This window comes from Trichechus manatus, unplaced genomic scaffold, assembly GCF_000243295.1.
Source record: "Trichechus manatus latirostris isolate Lorelei unplaced genomic scaffold, TriManLat1.0 scaffold00038, whole genome shotgun sequence".
Lineage (NCBI taxonomy): Eukaryota > Metazoa > Chordata > Mammalia > Sirenia > Trichechidae > Trichechus > Trichechus manatus.
The window spans coordinates 14,305,036-14,320,059 of NW_004443974.1; the positions used below are offsets into that span (position 1 = coordinate 14,305,036).

General features: G+C 40.4%; 1 protein-coding gene across 1 annotated transcript in view; it reads right to left on the minus strand.

Annotated features, from left to right (window-relative positions):
• Positions 1-15,024, minus strand: part of FNBP1 (formin binding protein 1) — a 142,000-nt gene that overhangs the window by 77,182 nt on the left and 49,794 nt on the right. The window contains exon 2 of the mRNA XM_023730620.1: positions 11,787-11,902. Within this exon, the coding sequence (XP_023586388.1) occupies positions 11,787-11,902 (116 nt within the window). The remainder of the gene's footprint in view (positions 1-11,786; positions 11,903-15,024) is intronic.

Here is a 15,024-nt window from a genome sequence, read left to right on the forward strand (position 1 = left end):
CAGACTTTTAGTCTCCAGCACTGTGAGAAAATAAATTTCTGATCTTTAAAGCCAAAGTAAAAAAAAAAAAACAAAACAATGCAGCAACACCTACAAAGTTTGGAGACAGAAAAACAGACCAGAGAACAACCAAGCCAAGAAGTTGTTCAAGAATAATGGCATTATTAAACGAGAAAGAATACAAGGAATATACCTCGAGCTCTTATTACCTATTCTTGATGCCAAGAAACAAGTGGAGAGGCTGCAATAGAAGTAATGGTATTGAGCATAAATCTACATTTAAATATAGAATTAAAACAAATTAACCATGGGGCTCATCATGTTACAGAACCAAACAATATAACTCAATTAGAAGAAGCAGAACATGTAAATATTATTTTCCTTCTTTTACAGTAGTGAGTCACTTGATTCTGTTTAAAACTGCAACATGGAGTTTTTAAAAAATGGTATCGATATCACAGTTTCTCATAATCATTTTGCTAAATCTTACAGGAATTTTTAGAAAATAATACCTTACGATAAAAAAAATTTAGGTCAACAAATTCTTCAGTTTTGCTTTAATGTCTTTCTTTTTACTGTGATAGTCAAGTGAATTTAAATCAAATACTTTTTAATAAAAATGTTGTTGTTGTTGTTAGGTGCCGTCGAATCGGTTCCTACTCAGAGTGACCCCATGTACGACAGAACGAAACATTGCCCAGTCCTGTGCCATCCTCACAATCATTGTCATGCTTGAGCCCATTGTTGCAGCCACTGTGTCAATCCATTTCCTGAAAGGTCTTCCTCTTTTTCTCTGTCCCTCTGCTTTACCAAGCATGATGTCCTTCTTCTCCAGGGACTGGTCCCTCCCGATAACATGGGCAAAATACATGAGACAATGTCTCGCAACCCTCGCTTCTAAGGAATATTCTGGTTGTACTTCTTCCAAGACAGACTTGTTCGTTCTTCTGGCAGTCCATGGTATATTCAATATTCTTCGCCAACGCCATAATTCAAATGCATCAATTCTTCTTAATAAAAAGAAAAAAAAATATAAAAGATAACTAGGCAGAAATCATTCTATCAAATATATTGTACATGCCATTTTTAAATAAAAATTTTATTTTTTAATTTTACTTATTTTAATAAAAACAGCATGTACAATATATTTGATAAAATGATTTCTTCCTAGTTATCTTTTATATACAATGAACTCCAATGCAAAAATAGACTTGTACATAAATGGTTCATAAAAAAAGAAAGTACAAATGCTCAAATGTATGAAAAGATGCTCAACCTCATTCATACTATGAGAAATGCAAATAAACACTCACAGACTTAACAATTTTAACTTGTCAAACTGGCAAAGATCAAGAAGTTTGACCACAAGTAGGACTAGTGAGGGAATGGGTGACAGGCCCTGCCATGCACTGCTGGTGGGGGTATCAATTAGCACAGCCTCCGTCAAGGGCAACTTGGCAGTATCCATCAGAACTAGAAGTGCTCCTTTTAGGAACTTATTCTCCAGATACGCTTGCCCATGTGTATTATTCAAGGTTATTCATTGTAACTTTGTTCATAGTTGCAAACAATTATAAAAACAATCAAAATGTCTATCAACCCAATGCAATACTGTAAAACTGAAAAACTAAAAATGAACAATTGGAACAATCTCCAGGATGCAGAAAAGCAAGGCAAATACTGTACTGCTTGAGAGGTAAGGAAGAAAACATACACTTCTTTGCCTGTATATGCACAAAATCTCTCTGAAAGGATACATAAGAAACTGATACCACTGGTTGTCCCTGATGAGAGAAACAAGTGGGACAGGGGTTGGAGTAGGAAGACTTTTCACTGTTATACCATTTCGTACCTTTGGAATTTTGAATCATGAATTCATTATCCATTCAAAATGAACATATATTTTTAAAAATACAGTTGCTAAGGGCAATAGATAATGGATTCTCCTACATAGGTCACAGAAGATATTTTAAAATTATATTAGGAATTTGAACCTACACTGCCTCAAACAGATAGTTACCTACAGCAGGGGTCAGCAAACTTTTTGTAAAGGGTCAGATAGTAAATATTTCGAACATGCATGTTACATGGTTTCTGTTGCAACTACTCAACTCTGCCATTGCAGTCAGATATAATATGTAAATGAATGGGTGGGACTGCATACCAATAAAATTTTATTTACAAAACCATGCAGTGGGTGGATTTGGCCTATGGGCCATAGTTTGCCAAGCCCTGACCTACAGAAACTAAAACCCTATTTTTCCTCTTTTATATTTAAAATAGGAGTCCCTGGGTGGCGCAAATAACTAAGCACTCAACTACTAGCCGAAAGGTTGGCAGTTTGAATCAACCCAGAGGCCCCTCGGAAGACAGTCCTGGTGATCTGCTTCTGAAAGGTCACAGCCTCGAAAACGCTATCGAACAGTTCTACTCTGCACACATGAGGTCGTCATGAGTCAGAATCGACTCGATGGCAACTAACAACAACAAAACGTCTAAAATAAGTTAGCATTTCCCCTTCAATATAGAAAAAAATGAAAATTACTTAATGATAGAAGTCTCTTCCATTAGGTCTTGTTGATTTTTCAACATCATACTGATATTTCAAGCAAGTACTTGTCGATATACTCCAGCCATATTGATCTTTCCATTCCTTGAACATGTTCCCACTTCGGGATCTTTGCACTTGCTGGAAGAGCGCCCCCCAGATCTTTACATGCCCAGTTTCTTCTTGTCCTTCAGTACTTAAGGAAGGGGTTTTCCCTGACCAGCCTAGCTAAGTAACCCCCTCTCCCAATCACTCTCAGTCATATCACTGGTTTTATTTATTCAGGGTAATAAATGCTATCTTGAAATGATCTAATTATTTGTTTATTTTACTCCATTTGTTTTCCAGTGAGAAGGTGAACTCCCCAGGCTTGGGCACTTCCTGTGTCTCCTTCATTAGAGCGTCCCCAGTGACTGGAACTCTGTTGGCACACTGTTCTACTGTTTGTTGTTAAAGCCTCGTAAGCTCTCACAGGCTCCTGCACACAAGTAATTCCCCTTGAAGCAATGCCAACCAAATAGATTACACCTGTACCATTTAGAGTCATTCTTTCTACAAATATTCACGGAGCATCTACAAATATTCATGGATCACTGTTCAAAGCTATTAGGATACATTAGTGAACAAAATACAAAGAACCCTGCTCTTCAGGGGGTTACATTATAGCAGGGACAAAGTGGGAGGCAATGAACAATAAATACAATATATAAGAAAAGTATATAGAATGTTAGAAAGTTATAAGTGCTACGGAAAACTGAAACTGAAAACTATACAGCAGGGTAAGGGGGTGGGGTCAAGGTAGGCCTCCTTGAGCAGGTGACCTTTAAGCAAAGACTTAGAGGGGAGGGAGGTAGCCACTTGGAAGAGCATATAGGTGATAAATAGATATGGAAGGGCCAGTGCAAAGGCCCTGTGTGGAAATGTACCTATTACATATAGGAAATAGAGTAGGCCTGTATTACTGGAACAGAGAGGTGAGAGAGAGATGAAAGAGATGTCAGAGAAGTAATGGGGACCAGATAGGGTAGGGCTCTGTAGGACATTCATTGTAAGGATTTCGGCTTTTATTCTGAGTGAGATAGGGAGTTTTGAACAGACGAGTACTGCGATATGGCTGCTTTGTGGAAAACAGACAGTAGAGGAGTTGGCAGAATAAGGGAAACAAATTAGAAGACTCTTTAAATGATCTGAGGAGCCCTAGTGGCACAGTGGTTAAGCACTTGGCTGCTAACCAAAAGGTTGGCACTTCGAGCCCACCAGCCGCTTCATGGGAGAAAGATGTGGCAGTCTGCTCCCATAAAGATGACAGCCTTGGAAACCCCGCAGAGCAGTTTTACTCTGTCCTACAGGGTTGCTGTGAGTTGGAATCGACTCGACAACAATGGGTTTGGGATGGGGTTAAATGATTCAGGCAAAAGATGATGGTTACTTGGACCACAGTGATAACAGTGCAGGTGATAAGAAGTGGTCAGATACTGGATTCTCTTGAAGGTAGAGCTGCCAGGATTTCCTGATGACTTGCGGGTGGAAAAGTATGAGAAAGAGGCAAGCCAAACGTGACTCCAGGGCTTGGCCTAAGCAAGGAAGGATGTAACTCCCATCAAGTGATGGAGGAAGGCAGGACCGTGGTGATGTAGATTTTGAGTAGGGGGATCAATTCAGTTTCTAACATGTTAGTTACATTTCAGATGTTTTTTTTAGACATCCCTGTGGAGATATTGAGCAATCTGTTTCTGGAATTCAGGACAGAGGTCTGACTTGGAGATACATATCTGTGAGTTGCTGCCATACAGATCATACTTAAAGTCATGAGACAGACAAGATTATAAACAGTGTAGGTTTGGAAGGGAAAATGACCAAGAACAGAGAGCTGGGACAAATCATTGTTAAGAGGCCAGGGAAGAGGAGGAACCAGTAAAGGAGGCTGAGAAGGAGCTGCCAATGAGGTAGAAAGAAAACCAGGAGACCACAGGATTTCAGAAGCCAAGTAAAGAAAGGAGGGAGCTATTGATGGGTCAAGTACGGTGAGGACTGAGGACAGGTGGTTGGGTTGAACAACGTGGAGGTCACTGGTGATGTTGACAAGAGCAGTTTTGGGGAGTGGTGCAGGTGAGCAAGGTGACCTTAAGACAACGAGAGGAGAGGAACTGGAAACAGCAAGTAAGGACACTTTTGAAAAGCTTTGCTGCAGAAGAGAGCAAAGAAATGGTGGTAGCTCTTGGGAAAAGTGAGCTCAAGAGAAGTTTCAGTTTGCGTGTGCAGAGATAGTGAAGAACTGATGACACAGGAGAGAAGAGAGAACTTCTGGAGCAGAATTCTGGATTAGGTGAAAGGGGGTGAAGTCTAATGCACAAGAGGAAGGCCTGGATTTAAACAGAAGCATCTTTGTGGGGGTGAGGGTGTGGGTGAGATACTGGCAGGTGGGTAGAGTGGTCTGGGAGTCTGAGGACGTTTTCTTCTGACTGCTTCAATTTTCTCAGTGAAGTAGGAGGCAAGGTCTTCAGCCAAGGGTAAGGACAGGAAAGGAGGTGTTGGGGGTTTGAAAGAGGAGAAGCAATGAAATAATCATTGAGGAGAGTGGAAAAGTAAATCAACAAAGGATATATAGTATGATTAAGGGCCCAGCTGAGATGTATAAAAGATTAGTAGACTCGTACACAGGATTAGTAATTGTCTTGAAGGCATTTGTTCAATACCTCGTAACCTTTTTAATCAACCTTTCCCAATAAATACAAGTTTAGATTTCTCAGAGATGTAACGAAATAAATGTTACTATTTAAATCTCAGGAAAAATAATTTCCAAGAGATTATTATCATATCAGTAACCTATACTGCAAGTTGTGAAACATGATTTACAATAAGGTATGTTTTAGTCATCTAGTGCTGCTATAACAGAAATACCACAAGTGGATGGCTTTAACAAAGAGAAATTTATTTCTTCACAGTAAAGTAGGCTAAAAGTCCAAATTCAGGGCGTCACCTCCAGGGGAAGTCTTTCTCTCTCTGTTGGCCTTCTCATCAGTGTTCCCCAGATTAGGAGCTTCTCCACACAGGGACCCCAGGTCCAAAGGATGCGCTCTGCTCCCAGCACTGCTTTGTTGGTGGTATGAGGTCCCCCTGTCTCTCTGCTTACTTTTCTCTTTTATATTTCAAGAGACTGCCTCAGGACACAACCCAGTCTTGTATATCAGGTCCTGCCTTACTGACACAACTGCCACCCATCCTCCCTCATTAACATCATAGAGGCAGGATTTACAACATACGGGAAAATCACACAATACCAGGAATCATGGCCCAGCCAAATTGATACATACATTTTCTGGGGGACATAATTTCAATCCATGACGGTGTAAAATAGTCAAAGGAGCCCTGGTGGTGCAATGGTTAACAGCTCGGCTGGTAACCAGAAGGTCAGCAGTTCGAACCCACCCAGCGGCTCCACAGGAGCAAAGACCTGGCAATCTGCTCCCATAAAGATTACAGCCTAGGAAACCCTACGGGCAGTTCTACTCTGTCCTGTAGGGTCACTGTGAATCAGAATCAACTCAACGGCTCACAACAACAAAAATGGTCAATGGAGAGCTATTAACTTTGATCCTAAACCTATATTGGAAGTTGGAGTCTTTTCTAATAACCTCTCATTTTGTTCCTAAATCTTCAGTTCCCTCAGCTAGGGGGAGAAGAAAGGACAAGGAGCAGGTGCATTCCAGATGGGGAGCTAAGAAAGCATTTTCCCCTCATAACACAGAACTAATGCAGAAACTTGTTAAGAACTGATTTAATAAGATCTAATAAAAAACCTCTCCACCACCTCTCTCTGTTGTACTGTGAGGGCTTGCATGTTGCTGTGACACTGGAAGCTATGCCACTGGTATTGCAAATACCACCAGGGTCACCCATGGTAGACAGGTTTCAGTGGAGCTTCCAGACTAAGACACACTGGGAAGAAGGACCTGGCGACCTACTTCTGAAAAAACTGGCCAGTGAAAACCTTATGGAGAATAGCAGAGCATTGTCTGATATAGTGCCGGAAGATGAGCCACTCAGGCTGGAAGGCACTCAAATTACAACTGGGGAAGAGATGCCTCCTCAAAGTAGAGACAACTTTAATGATATGGATGGATAAAGCTTTCGGGGCCTTCACAGCTACCTGGCCAACCAACTGGAAGAGATTCATATTTCTGCCCATTCCAAAGAAAGGTGATCCAATGAAATGTGGAAATTATCAAACAGTATCATTAATATCACATGCCAGTAAAATTATGCTTAAGATAATTCAAACACAGTTGTACTCAGGGGACATCTAAGTCAATTGGCATACCATAGTTCATAAACAAAACGTTCTACATCCTACTTTGGTGAGTAGCGTCTGGGGTCTTAAAAGATTGTGAGTGGCCATCTAAGATACATCTATTGGTCCCATCATGTTCAGGGCAAAGAAGAATGAAGAAAACCAAAGAAACAAGGAAAATATTATTCCAAAGGACTAACGGACCACAAGAACCACAGCCTCTTCCAGCCTGAGCCCAGAAGAACTAGATGGTGCCCAGCTACCACCATCAACTACTCTGACATGGATTACAATAGAGGGTCCCAGACAGAGTGGGAGAAACATGTAGAACAAAATTCAAACTCACAAAAAAGATCAGACTTACTGGTCTGACTGAGACTGGAGGAAACCCTGAGACTATGGCCCCCGGACAACTTGCTAACTCAGAACTGAAGCCACTTCTTAAGTCCACCTTTCAGCCAAAGATTAAACAGGCCTATAAAATAAACAATAACACAACATGAGGAAGGTGCTTCTTAGTTTAATCAAGTGTATGAGACCAAATGGGCAACATCTGCCCAAAAGCAAAGATGAGGAGGCAAGAAGAGACAGGAAAACAGGAACAATGCCAGAAATTCAAGCCAGGTTCAGAAGAGGACATGGAACAAGGGATATCATTGCTGATGTCAGATGGATGTTGGTTGAAAGCAGAGAATACCAGAAAGATGTTTCTGTGTTTTATTGACTATGCAAAGGCATTCAACTGTGTGGATCATAACAAATTATGGATAACATTGTGAAGAATGAGAATTCCAGAACACTTCACTGCACTCATGAGAAACGTGTACGTAGACCGAGAGGTAGCTGTTCAAACAGAACGAGGGGCTACTGCATGGTTTAAAATCAGTAAAAGTGTGTGTCAGGGTTGTATCCTTTCACCATACTTATTCAATCTGTATGCCGAGCAAATAATCCAAGAAGATGGACTATCTGAAGAAGAAGGCAGCAGCATCAGGATTGGAAGAAGACTCATTAACAACCTGTGATGAGCAGATGACACAACCTTGTTTGCTGAAAGTGAAGAGGACTTGAAGCACTTACTGATAAAGATGAAAGACTACAGCCTTCAGTATAGATTATACCTTAACATAAAGAAAACAAAAATCCTAACAACTGCACCAACAAGCAACATCATGATAAGTGGAGAAAATAATGAAACTGTCAAGGATTTCATTTCACTTGGATCCACAGTCAATACCCATAGAAGCAGTCAAGAAATCAAATGATGTACTGCATTGGGCAAATCTGCCACAAAAGACTTCTTTAAAGTTTTAAAAAGCAAAGATGTCACCTTGAGGACTAAGGTGCACCTGACGCAAGCCGCGGTATTTTCAATAGCCTCATATGCATGCAAAAGCTGGACAATGACTAAGGAAGACCAAAGAAAAATTGATGTATTTGAATTATGGTACTGCGGTGCAATAAACTGCTTAATATGACCCTTTTAGCTATAGTCTTTTAACTCCCACCAGATGATTGGGTGGGATCATGCTAATAGGTATACGGAACCCTAACAAGGAGATTGGTCAGTTTTGCCATCCAGGTAGGCTTAAAATGAGCCATCCCAGCAGGGAAAGGAGGATCTCAATACCACCAAGAAAGGAGAGCTGGGATTGGAGCACATCTTTTGGACCTGAGATCCCTGCGCTGAGGAGTTCCTGGAACCAGGAGACCGAGAGAGAGTGCTGAACACCAAAGACTGCGAGAAGCGGCAGCAGAGAAACAGCAGCAGCAGTAGCACAAGAAAGCTGAGTGCCTTCGGGCAGGAGGCTTGCTGGCTGAGAAAGTGTCTCTGGGCTGGGTGGAGCTGGGGTTTGCTGACCCACAGAGCTATAGCTGAGTGCCTTTGGGCTTATTGGCAGAGTGGGATGCCTCAGGGCACTTATCTGCAGAGCTAAAAGAGCTTTGTAATACGTGCTTGAGCAGGGCAGAGGCCAAGGGGCCAGAGAGAGGCGTGCCTGCAGGCATGGCTGAGAAGAGGCTGTCCTGATGGGAGAACTGTATCCTGAGTGTTCCTGAACCTGAATCATAACCTGTTAATTCTCTAATAAACCCCAAAATTGTGCGTATCGTCTCTGAATTCTGCGTGGCCACTGCAATGAATTACTGAACTCAGCAGAGAAGTAGAGAGTGCCATGGGAGGGACGGTTGGTGTCAGAATTGGTAAAAATGGTGGAAAGAGGAGGTATGTCTGACCTCAACCTCATAGAAATCAGCCCTAGGTTGTTGATCTTGATTCTCCTTCCCTCTAGTGAAGTCAGATGCCTCCCCATGCCATTTTTACAGGTGTTGGTGAAGAATGTTGAATACACCATGGGCTGCCAGAAGAATGAACAAATCTGTCTTGGAAGAATTACAGCCAGAATTTTCCTTAGAAGCGAGGATGGCAAGACTTCATCTCACAAACTTCGGACATGTTATCAGGAGGGACTAGTCCCTGGAGGGGGACATCATGCCTGGTAAAGTAGAGGGTCAGTGAAAAAGAGGAAGACCCTCAACAAAATGGATTGACACAGTGGCTACAATAATGGGTTCAAACACACTGACAATTGTGAGGATGGCGCAGGACGGGGAAGTATTTCTTTCTGTTGTATGGAGAGTCATTATGAGTTGGAACCGACTAACAACACCTAACAACAACAACAGTAACAAACCTCTAGGCACAAAATAAGATAATGGACTAATGCACCAGGAAAGAGGAGTTTATGCTAATAGACAAGGAAGAGAACAAAAATAAACAAATCCATAATGTAGGACCAATGCAAATATTTCATGTTGTTTTGACTAAAGCTGTTATGCAACCTGTTTCCACGTGAAAGACAACATTTTGACCACCACTGCAATACTTAATAACCAATGCAAAGCAGCCCATCCTCTATTCCTTGTTTCAGTTCTAAAAGCTTTAAAGTATGAATGAGGATGACATACACACAGGGTATTAGAAATTGATATTGATTCAGAGGTATTTTTTTTTTCATCAAGCAATATTTTTTACATTTTATTCACTCAATGGAAAGAAAACTTGTCATTCATAAAATTATTCCATATGCACCATTTAGATATTTATTTTAAAAATTGAAACAAAACGCAACAAGAATCTACATTCTTTCAATGACACCCTATATAACTCTAAAGCCAGATGTTCTTTGGATTAAAACAAAATGTTTCTAAACCAAACACCTCTAGATTTTTAGCAAGTCTTGAAACAATACGCACAAACCAATTCAAGTATACAACAAGAAATAAAGATTTTGCGTGTCACTTCAAACTCAAGCTTAGTTCCACTAAAACTTTTAAACATTTATCTAAAAACACAAATTTCTTGAATGAAAGTCACCATTAAAGATTTAAGAAGTCCAAAATACATTTAAAATGCTGCTCCACAGCAATTCTCACACACTGTTGGCGGGAATACTACACTTTGGAAAACTGACTCTATCCACTAAAGCTAAACTGACCCTATCTACTAAAGGAGGCTTATGGTCACATAGCCTATGACTCAGCAATTCCACTCTAGGTATACATTTAGAAATGTATACAGATATGAACCAAAAGCCTTGTATAAAAATGCTTGCAGGAGCACTATTCATTGTATCTCCAAACTGGAAACAACCAATTGCCCAGTGACAGCAGAATGGATAACCTGTGGCATATTCGGACATTAAAATACTAAACAGCAATGAAAATAAACACACTACTACCACATGCAACAACGCGGATGAATCTTACAAACATATCATAGAACAAAAGAAGCCAGACACATCCAAGGCACAACAATTGGTCTCTATTCACCTGAAGCAACAGAGAAAGAAGAGTCAGGAAGAGGAGGAGAAAATGGAATGTGTGGCTAATTGCTTCCATGAACAACTGTCTCCTTTTCCATGAGATCAGAATTAGATGGTGCCTGACTACTATTACTGAACATTTTGATCAAAGATTCCATAGAAGAATCCTGATCAAAAGCGGAAAAATGCAGAATAGAATTTCAAATTCTCAAGGACTCTAGAGTTTCTGGAGCCATGGAGGCTGGATGAACCCCTGAAACTATTGCCCTGAGGTAATCGTTAAACCTTAAACCAAAAATATTCCCTGAAGTCTTCTTAAAACCAAACAACAGTTTAGCTTAATGAGTAAGAAATGTTCTGCCTTGAGCATTATGCTCTTTTAAGAACTATCTATATGGGATCGAAGTGACAACAGCACTCAAAAGAGTAAATAGAAATATTTAGGGGGCAGTTAGTTTATGTTAGTGGGGGAGGAACTCAGAAATGGAGGGTGAGAATGGTTGCACAACCCGAAGAATGTAATGAACATCATGGAATTGTACAGGTAGAAACGGTTGGATTGGTGTATGTTTTGCTGTGTATATTCTCAACAACAATAACAGAATAAATAAAATTTAAAAAAAAAAAGGAGCCAGACACAAAAGAATGCATACTACATAATTATGTCCACATAAAGTTCAAAAACAGGCAAGACTAACCTATGCTGTTAGAAGTCAGTAGAGGAGGAAGGAGGGCAGTGAACTGGAAGGGTCAAGGAGGCCAGCGAGGCTGGTAATTCTTTGTTTCTTGACCTGGATGCTGTTAACATTGGTATGTTCACTGTAAAATTTGATGGAGCTGTACACTTGTGATTTGTGCACTTCTCTGTATATATTTTAATAAAAAGTTTACTGAAAAAAAACAGGCTGTTGTAAAATTCAGCAAATAATTTATTTTTACTGTTCTATGAAAATGAATTTTCCATATCAAAAATAGTTATTTTTTATTGAAATAGCATTATTCTACATAAAAGGGAAAAGAAAGATTTAAAGGAGTATACATTCATACTATAAAATAAGAATATAAGTGATCCTTACATCCATATTGCAGTTAACAAATAATCTTTTTCAATATATCAACTTACCTGAGTTGCTTTGCATAGCTGAGTTCAATCTCTGTCCTTTCCTTTACAAATTTGATGTATTTCTCAAGAATATCAATTCCCCACTGTGTGTGTTTTTCTAAGTTGTCAAACTGATCCTGTTAAAAAGATCAAGAGAGAGTTTATAGTCTTTCTCTATGACTAAAGTGATTTCAATTAACAATTCTCTCAACAACATATTTATACACAGAAAGTAGTACTAATATTTTCCATGATTGTTACTTGGGTGCTTTTTTGTTGAGCAGTTTTAAATCAACATTACCAAATTTGGTCTGAAAACTGCTTGCAGTACTGAACTCTGACCCATTAGTTCATGTTCCGTATTCTTACTAGGAATATGGTTTTTGGATACAGTTAATGTCCTAGTGCAAAAGAAAATGTCTTTCCCAGATACCAACAACTGACAAAAGAAACACAACAGGTGAAACAAACTCACACTATTAGCACCTTAACTGTTACTGCCGGGAAATCATTCAAAACAGCTGACTGAAACCAAGAGCAAGGAAGTAGGAGGGGGAAGAGTTAAAAAGTCTGCTTTCTTCAAACAAGTGAGTGAAATAACTTACACGGACTTTATTCATTCAAATTAATTGAACCTACAGTATGTGCCAGGAATGGTGCTTGGAAATGGGGAACCAAAACGAACAGAAACCTGCAGCATGCCTTGAGCTTCCTTGTCTGGAAGAATGAGAGTCAAGTATTCCAGCAACAGGGAATGCAAAGACATGGAGATGTCCAGGAATTAGGGGGATTTGTCCTGCTGGAGCACAAGGTGGTACTGAGGGCAAGATGCAAGGGGAGGGATGGTGGTGAGTGATAAGAGTAAGAGACAGTCAAAAGCCAGATCACCCAAGGCCTCAAATGCCAACCCAAGAGATTAGACTCTCTGGTAGGCGCATGTGAGCCACTGAAGGATTTATAAGAAGAGCTTCAAACCGGTTCTTCCCAGTTCAGTCATGGCTGAAGAAGCAAAACCAGAACAGACCCAATTTTTTAAAATTTGGGTGAACCAGAACAGGAAAAATTATGGGTGGCAGCCCTGCTAGAAACCTAATCTCCTTCTTAGAAAACAAGGGTGGCGTATGCGTTGCATGGCAACCAAATCTCTTGTCCTCAGATTTTCAGCAGAGTCAAAAACAGCTCAAAGATGGCGGCCGACCCTGCCTCTTTGAATGTCTGTCGCTCGCCACAGTCCTGCCAATAATCCAATCTCATTCTCAGTCTCCTGAAAGGGCTCACTATGCCTCTTCCAAGTCTCCCATTCCAGGGCTTCCACCCATAATTTTTTCCGTTCCGGTGATCGTTCTGGATCACCCAAATTGTAAAAATTTGGGTCTGTTCCAGTTTTACTTCATCAGCCATGACTGAACGGGGAAGAACCAGTTCGAAGCCCTGCTTATAAGGGGAGTGGTATGACCATAGATATGTTTAGAATCACCAGGAGATGGAGATCAGGAGATTGTTCCAATAGTCCAGATGAGAGAAAATGGAGTGCACAAGTGAAGCACTTTATAAACACTTAACAGAGAGAACTAGTTGTTCTTGATGACTGACTAGATATGGGGTAGGGAAGTGCTGGGGAATGTGAGGGAAAGAGAGGATTCTAGGATTGTCCCAGGTTCTGCCTTCTGTGACTAGATGGATGGTCCAGATAGGGAGGAGCAGCAGTTTAGGGTGAAAATTAAATGTAGTTTTGACATGTTGAACGAGCGGCTGACATGTCCACAAGTGAGTTGGGAACAAAGGTCTATTTAGAACTCAAAGAGGTAGGCCTAGATCCGGAGGGCAGTGAGTTGGTGGAACTGAAGCTATCAACAAGGATGAGAATGCCAAAGACTACTGCAGCTCTGCATAGAATTAGTAAAGAGGGCCTGACTCAGGAAGGAGAGGATGACAAGATGGAGAAAATGAGCCAGGGAGAGCTTTAACACAACACTGCAGGGAAAAGAATTTCAAGTGAGGCAAGGGTGGAACATCTGTTGCATTTTGAGAAGTAACAGTAATAGAGGATGAGTCGAAAGATCAGGCAAGATTCAACCCCCAGCTCTGGCACTATATGGAGATAGGCCACTGAACATCTTGAAGTTTTAGCCATTTGCCTATAAAAATGCAGATATAATCTCTACCCAGAGGATCATGTAAAATGAGGAAGTGCCAAATTAAATATAAAAATACAAAATTACCACTTAATCTTATCACATGCTTGTGCAGTCAAACAGTACACATTCAAGGTCATCCTCCAGCTTGTTTTTTAAATCCAGCATCCTCAGTTTTGAGTCTGCCATTGTGCTTTGATTCTATTTTCCATTAAAAGTAGTGCAAACAGTAAAAGGAAAAAATTTTCCATATAAACCAAACTTGAGTGGGGTTAGGCAGGTGGTAGAGTCAAAAACACTGTTTCTTAAACTTAAGAAGTCCTCTTCTGAAGAAAAATAATTTTCTCAACCCCTCCCCCTCAGGTCCACAGAAAACAATTTGAGAAACATTCAGCCTAAGAAATTAAGGTCTTATTTTACTAGAATGTTTTTTGAATCGAAAATAATTACTGTAAAATCTTTGCCTTTATAACAATTTTAAGTATTATGAAAATAAAGGACAAAAACTTTAAGTTCTCTCTGATTCTTGGTCCATCAGATCACATATTCTACAAACCCCTTGATTCCATTTCAAGAAATACTGGCCAGGAAGGCTATTTATGCTATTTATAAAGAAAAGAGTTGTCAAGCAAACTAATAGTGTAAATAAGACTGCTGTTGTTAGCTGCTGTGGAGTTGGCCCCTGACTCATGGTGACCCCATGTACAACAGAACGAAACGCTACCCAGTCCTGCACCACTTCCATGATTGGCTGGCTGTGATCCATAGGTTTTCATTTGCTGATTTTCAGAAGCAGATCACCAGGCCTTTCTTCCTAGTCCATCTTAGCGTAGAAACTCCATTTAAACCTGTTCAGCATCACAGCAACACAAAGCCTCCGCTGACAGATGGGTGGTAACTGTGCATGAGGTACATTGACTGAGAATCAAACCCAGGTCTCCCACATGGAAGGTGAGAATTCTACCACCGAACCACTAAGGACCTCTTAACAAGATTGTACATCTCTCTCTGACCACAATGCCATCAAGCTAGAAATTAACAACAGAAAGAGCAAGGAAAAAAAATCAACTACATGGAAACTAAATAATACCCTGCTTACACATCAATGGGTAATAGAAGAAATC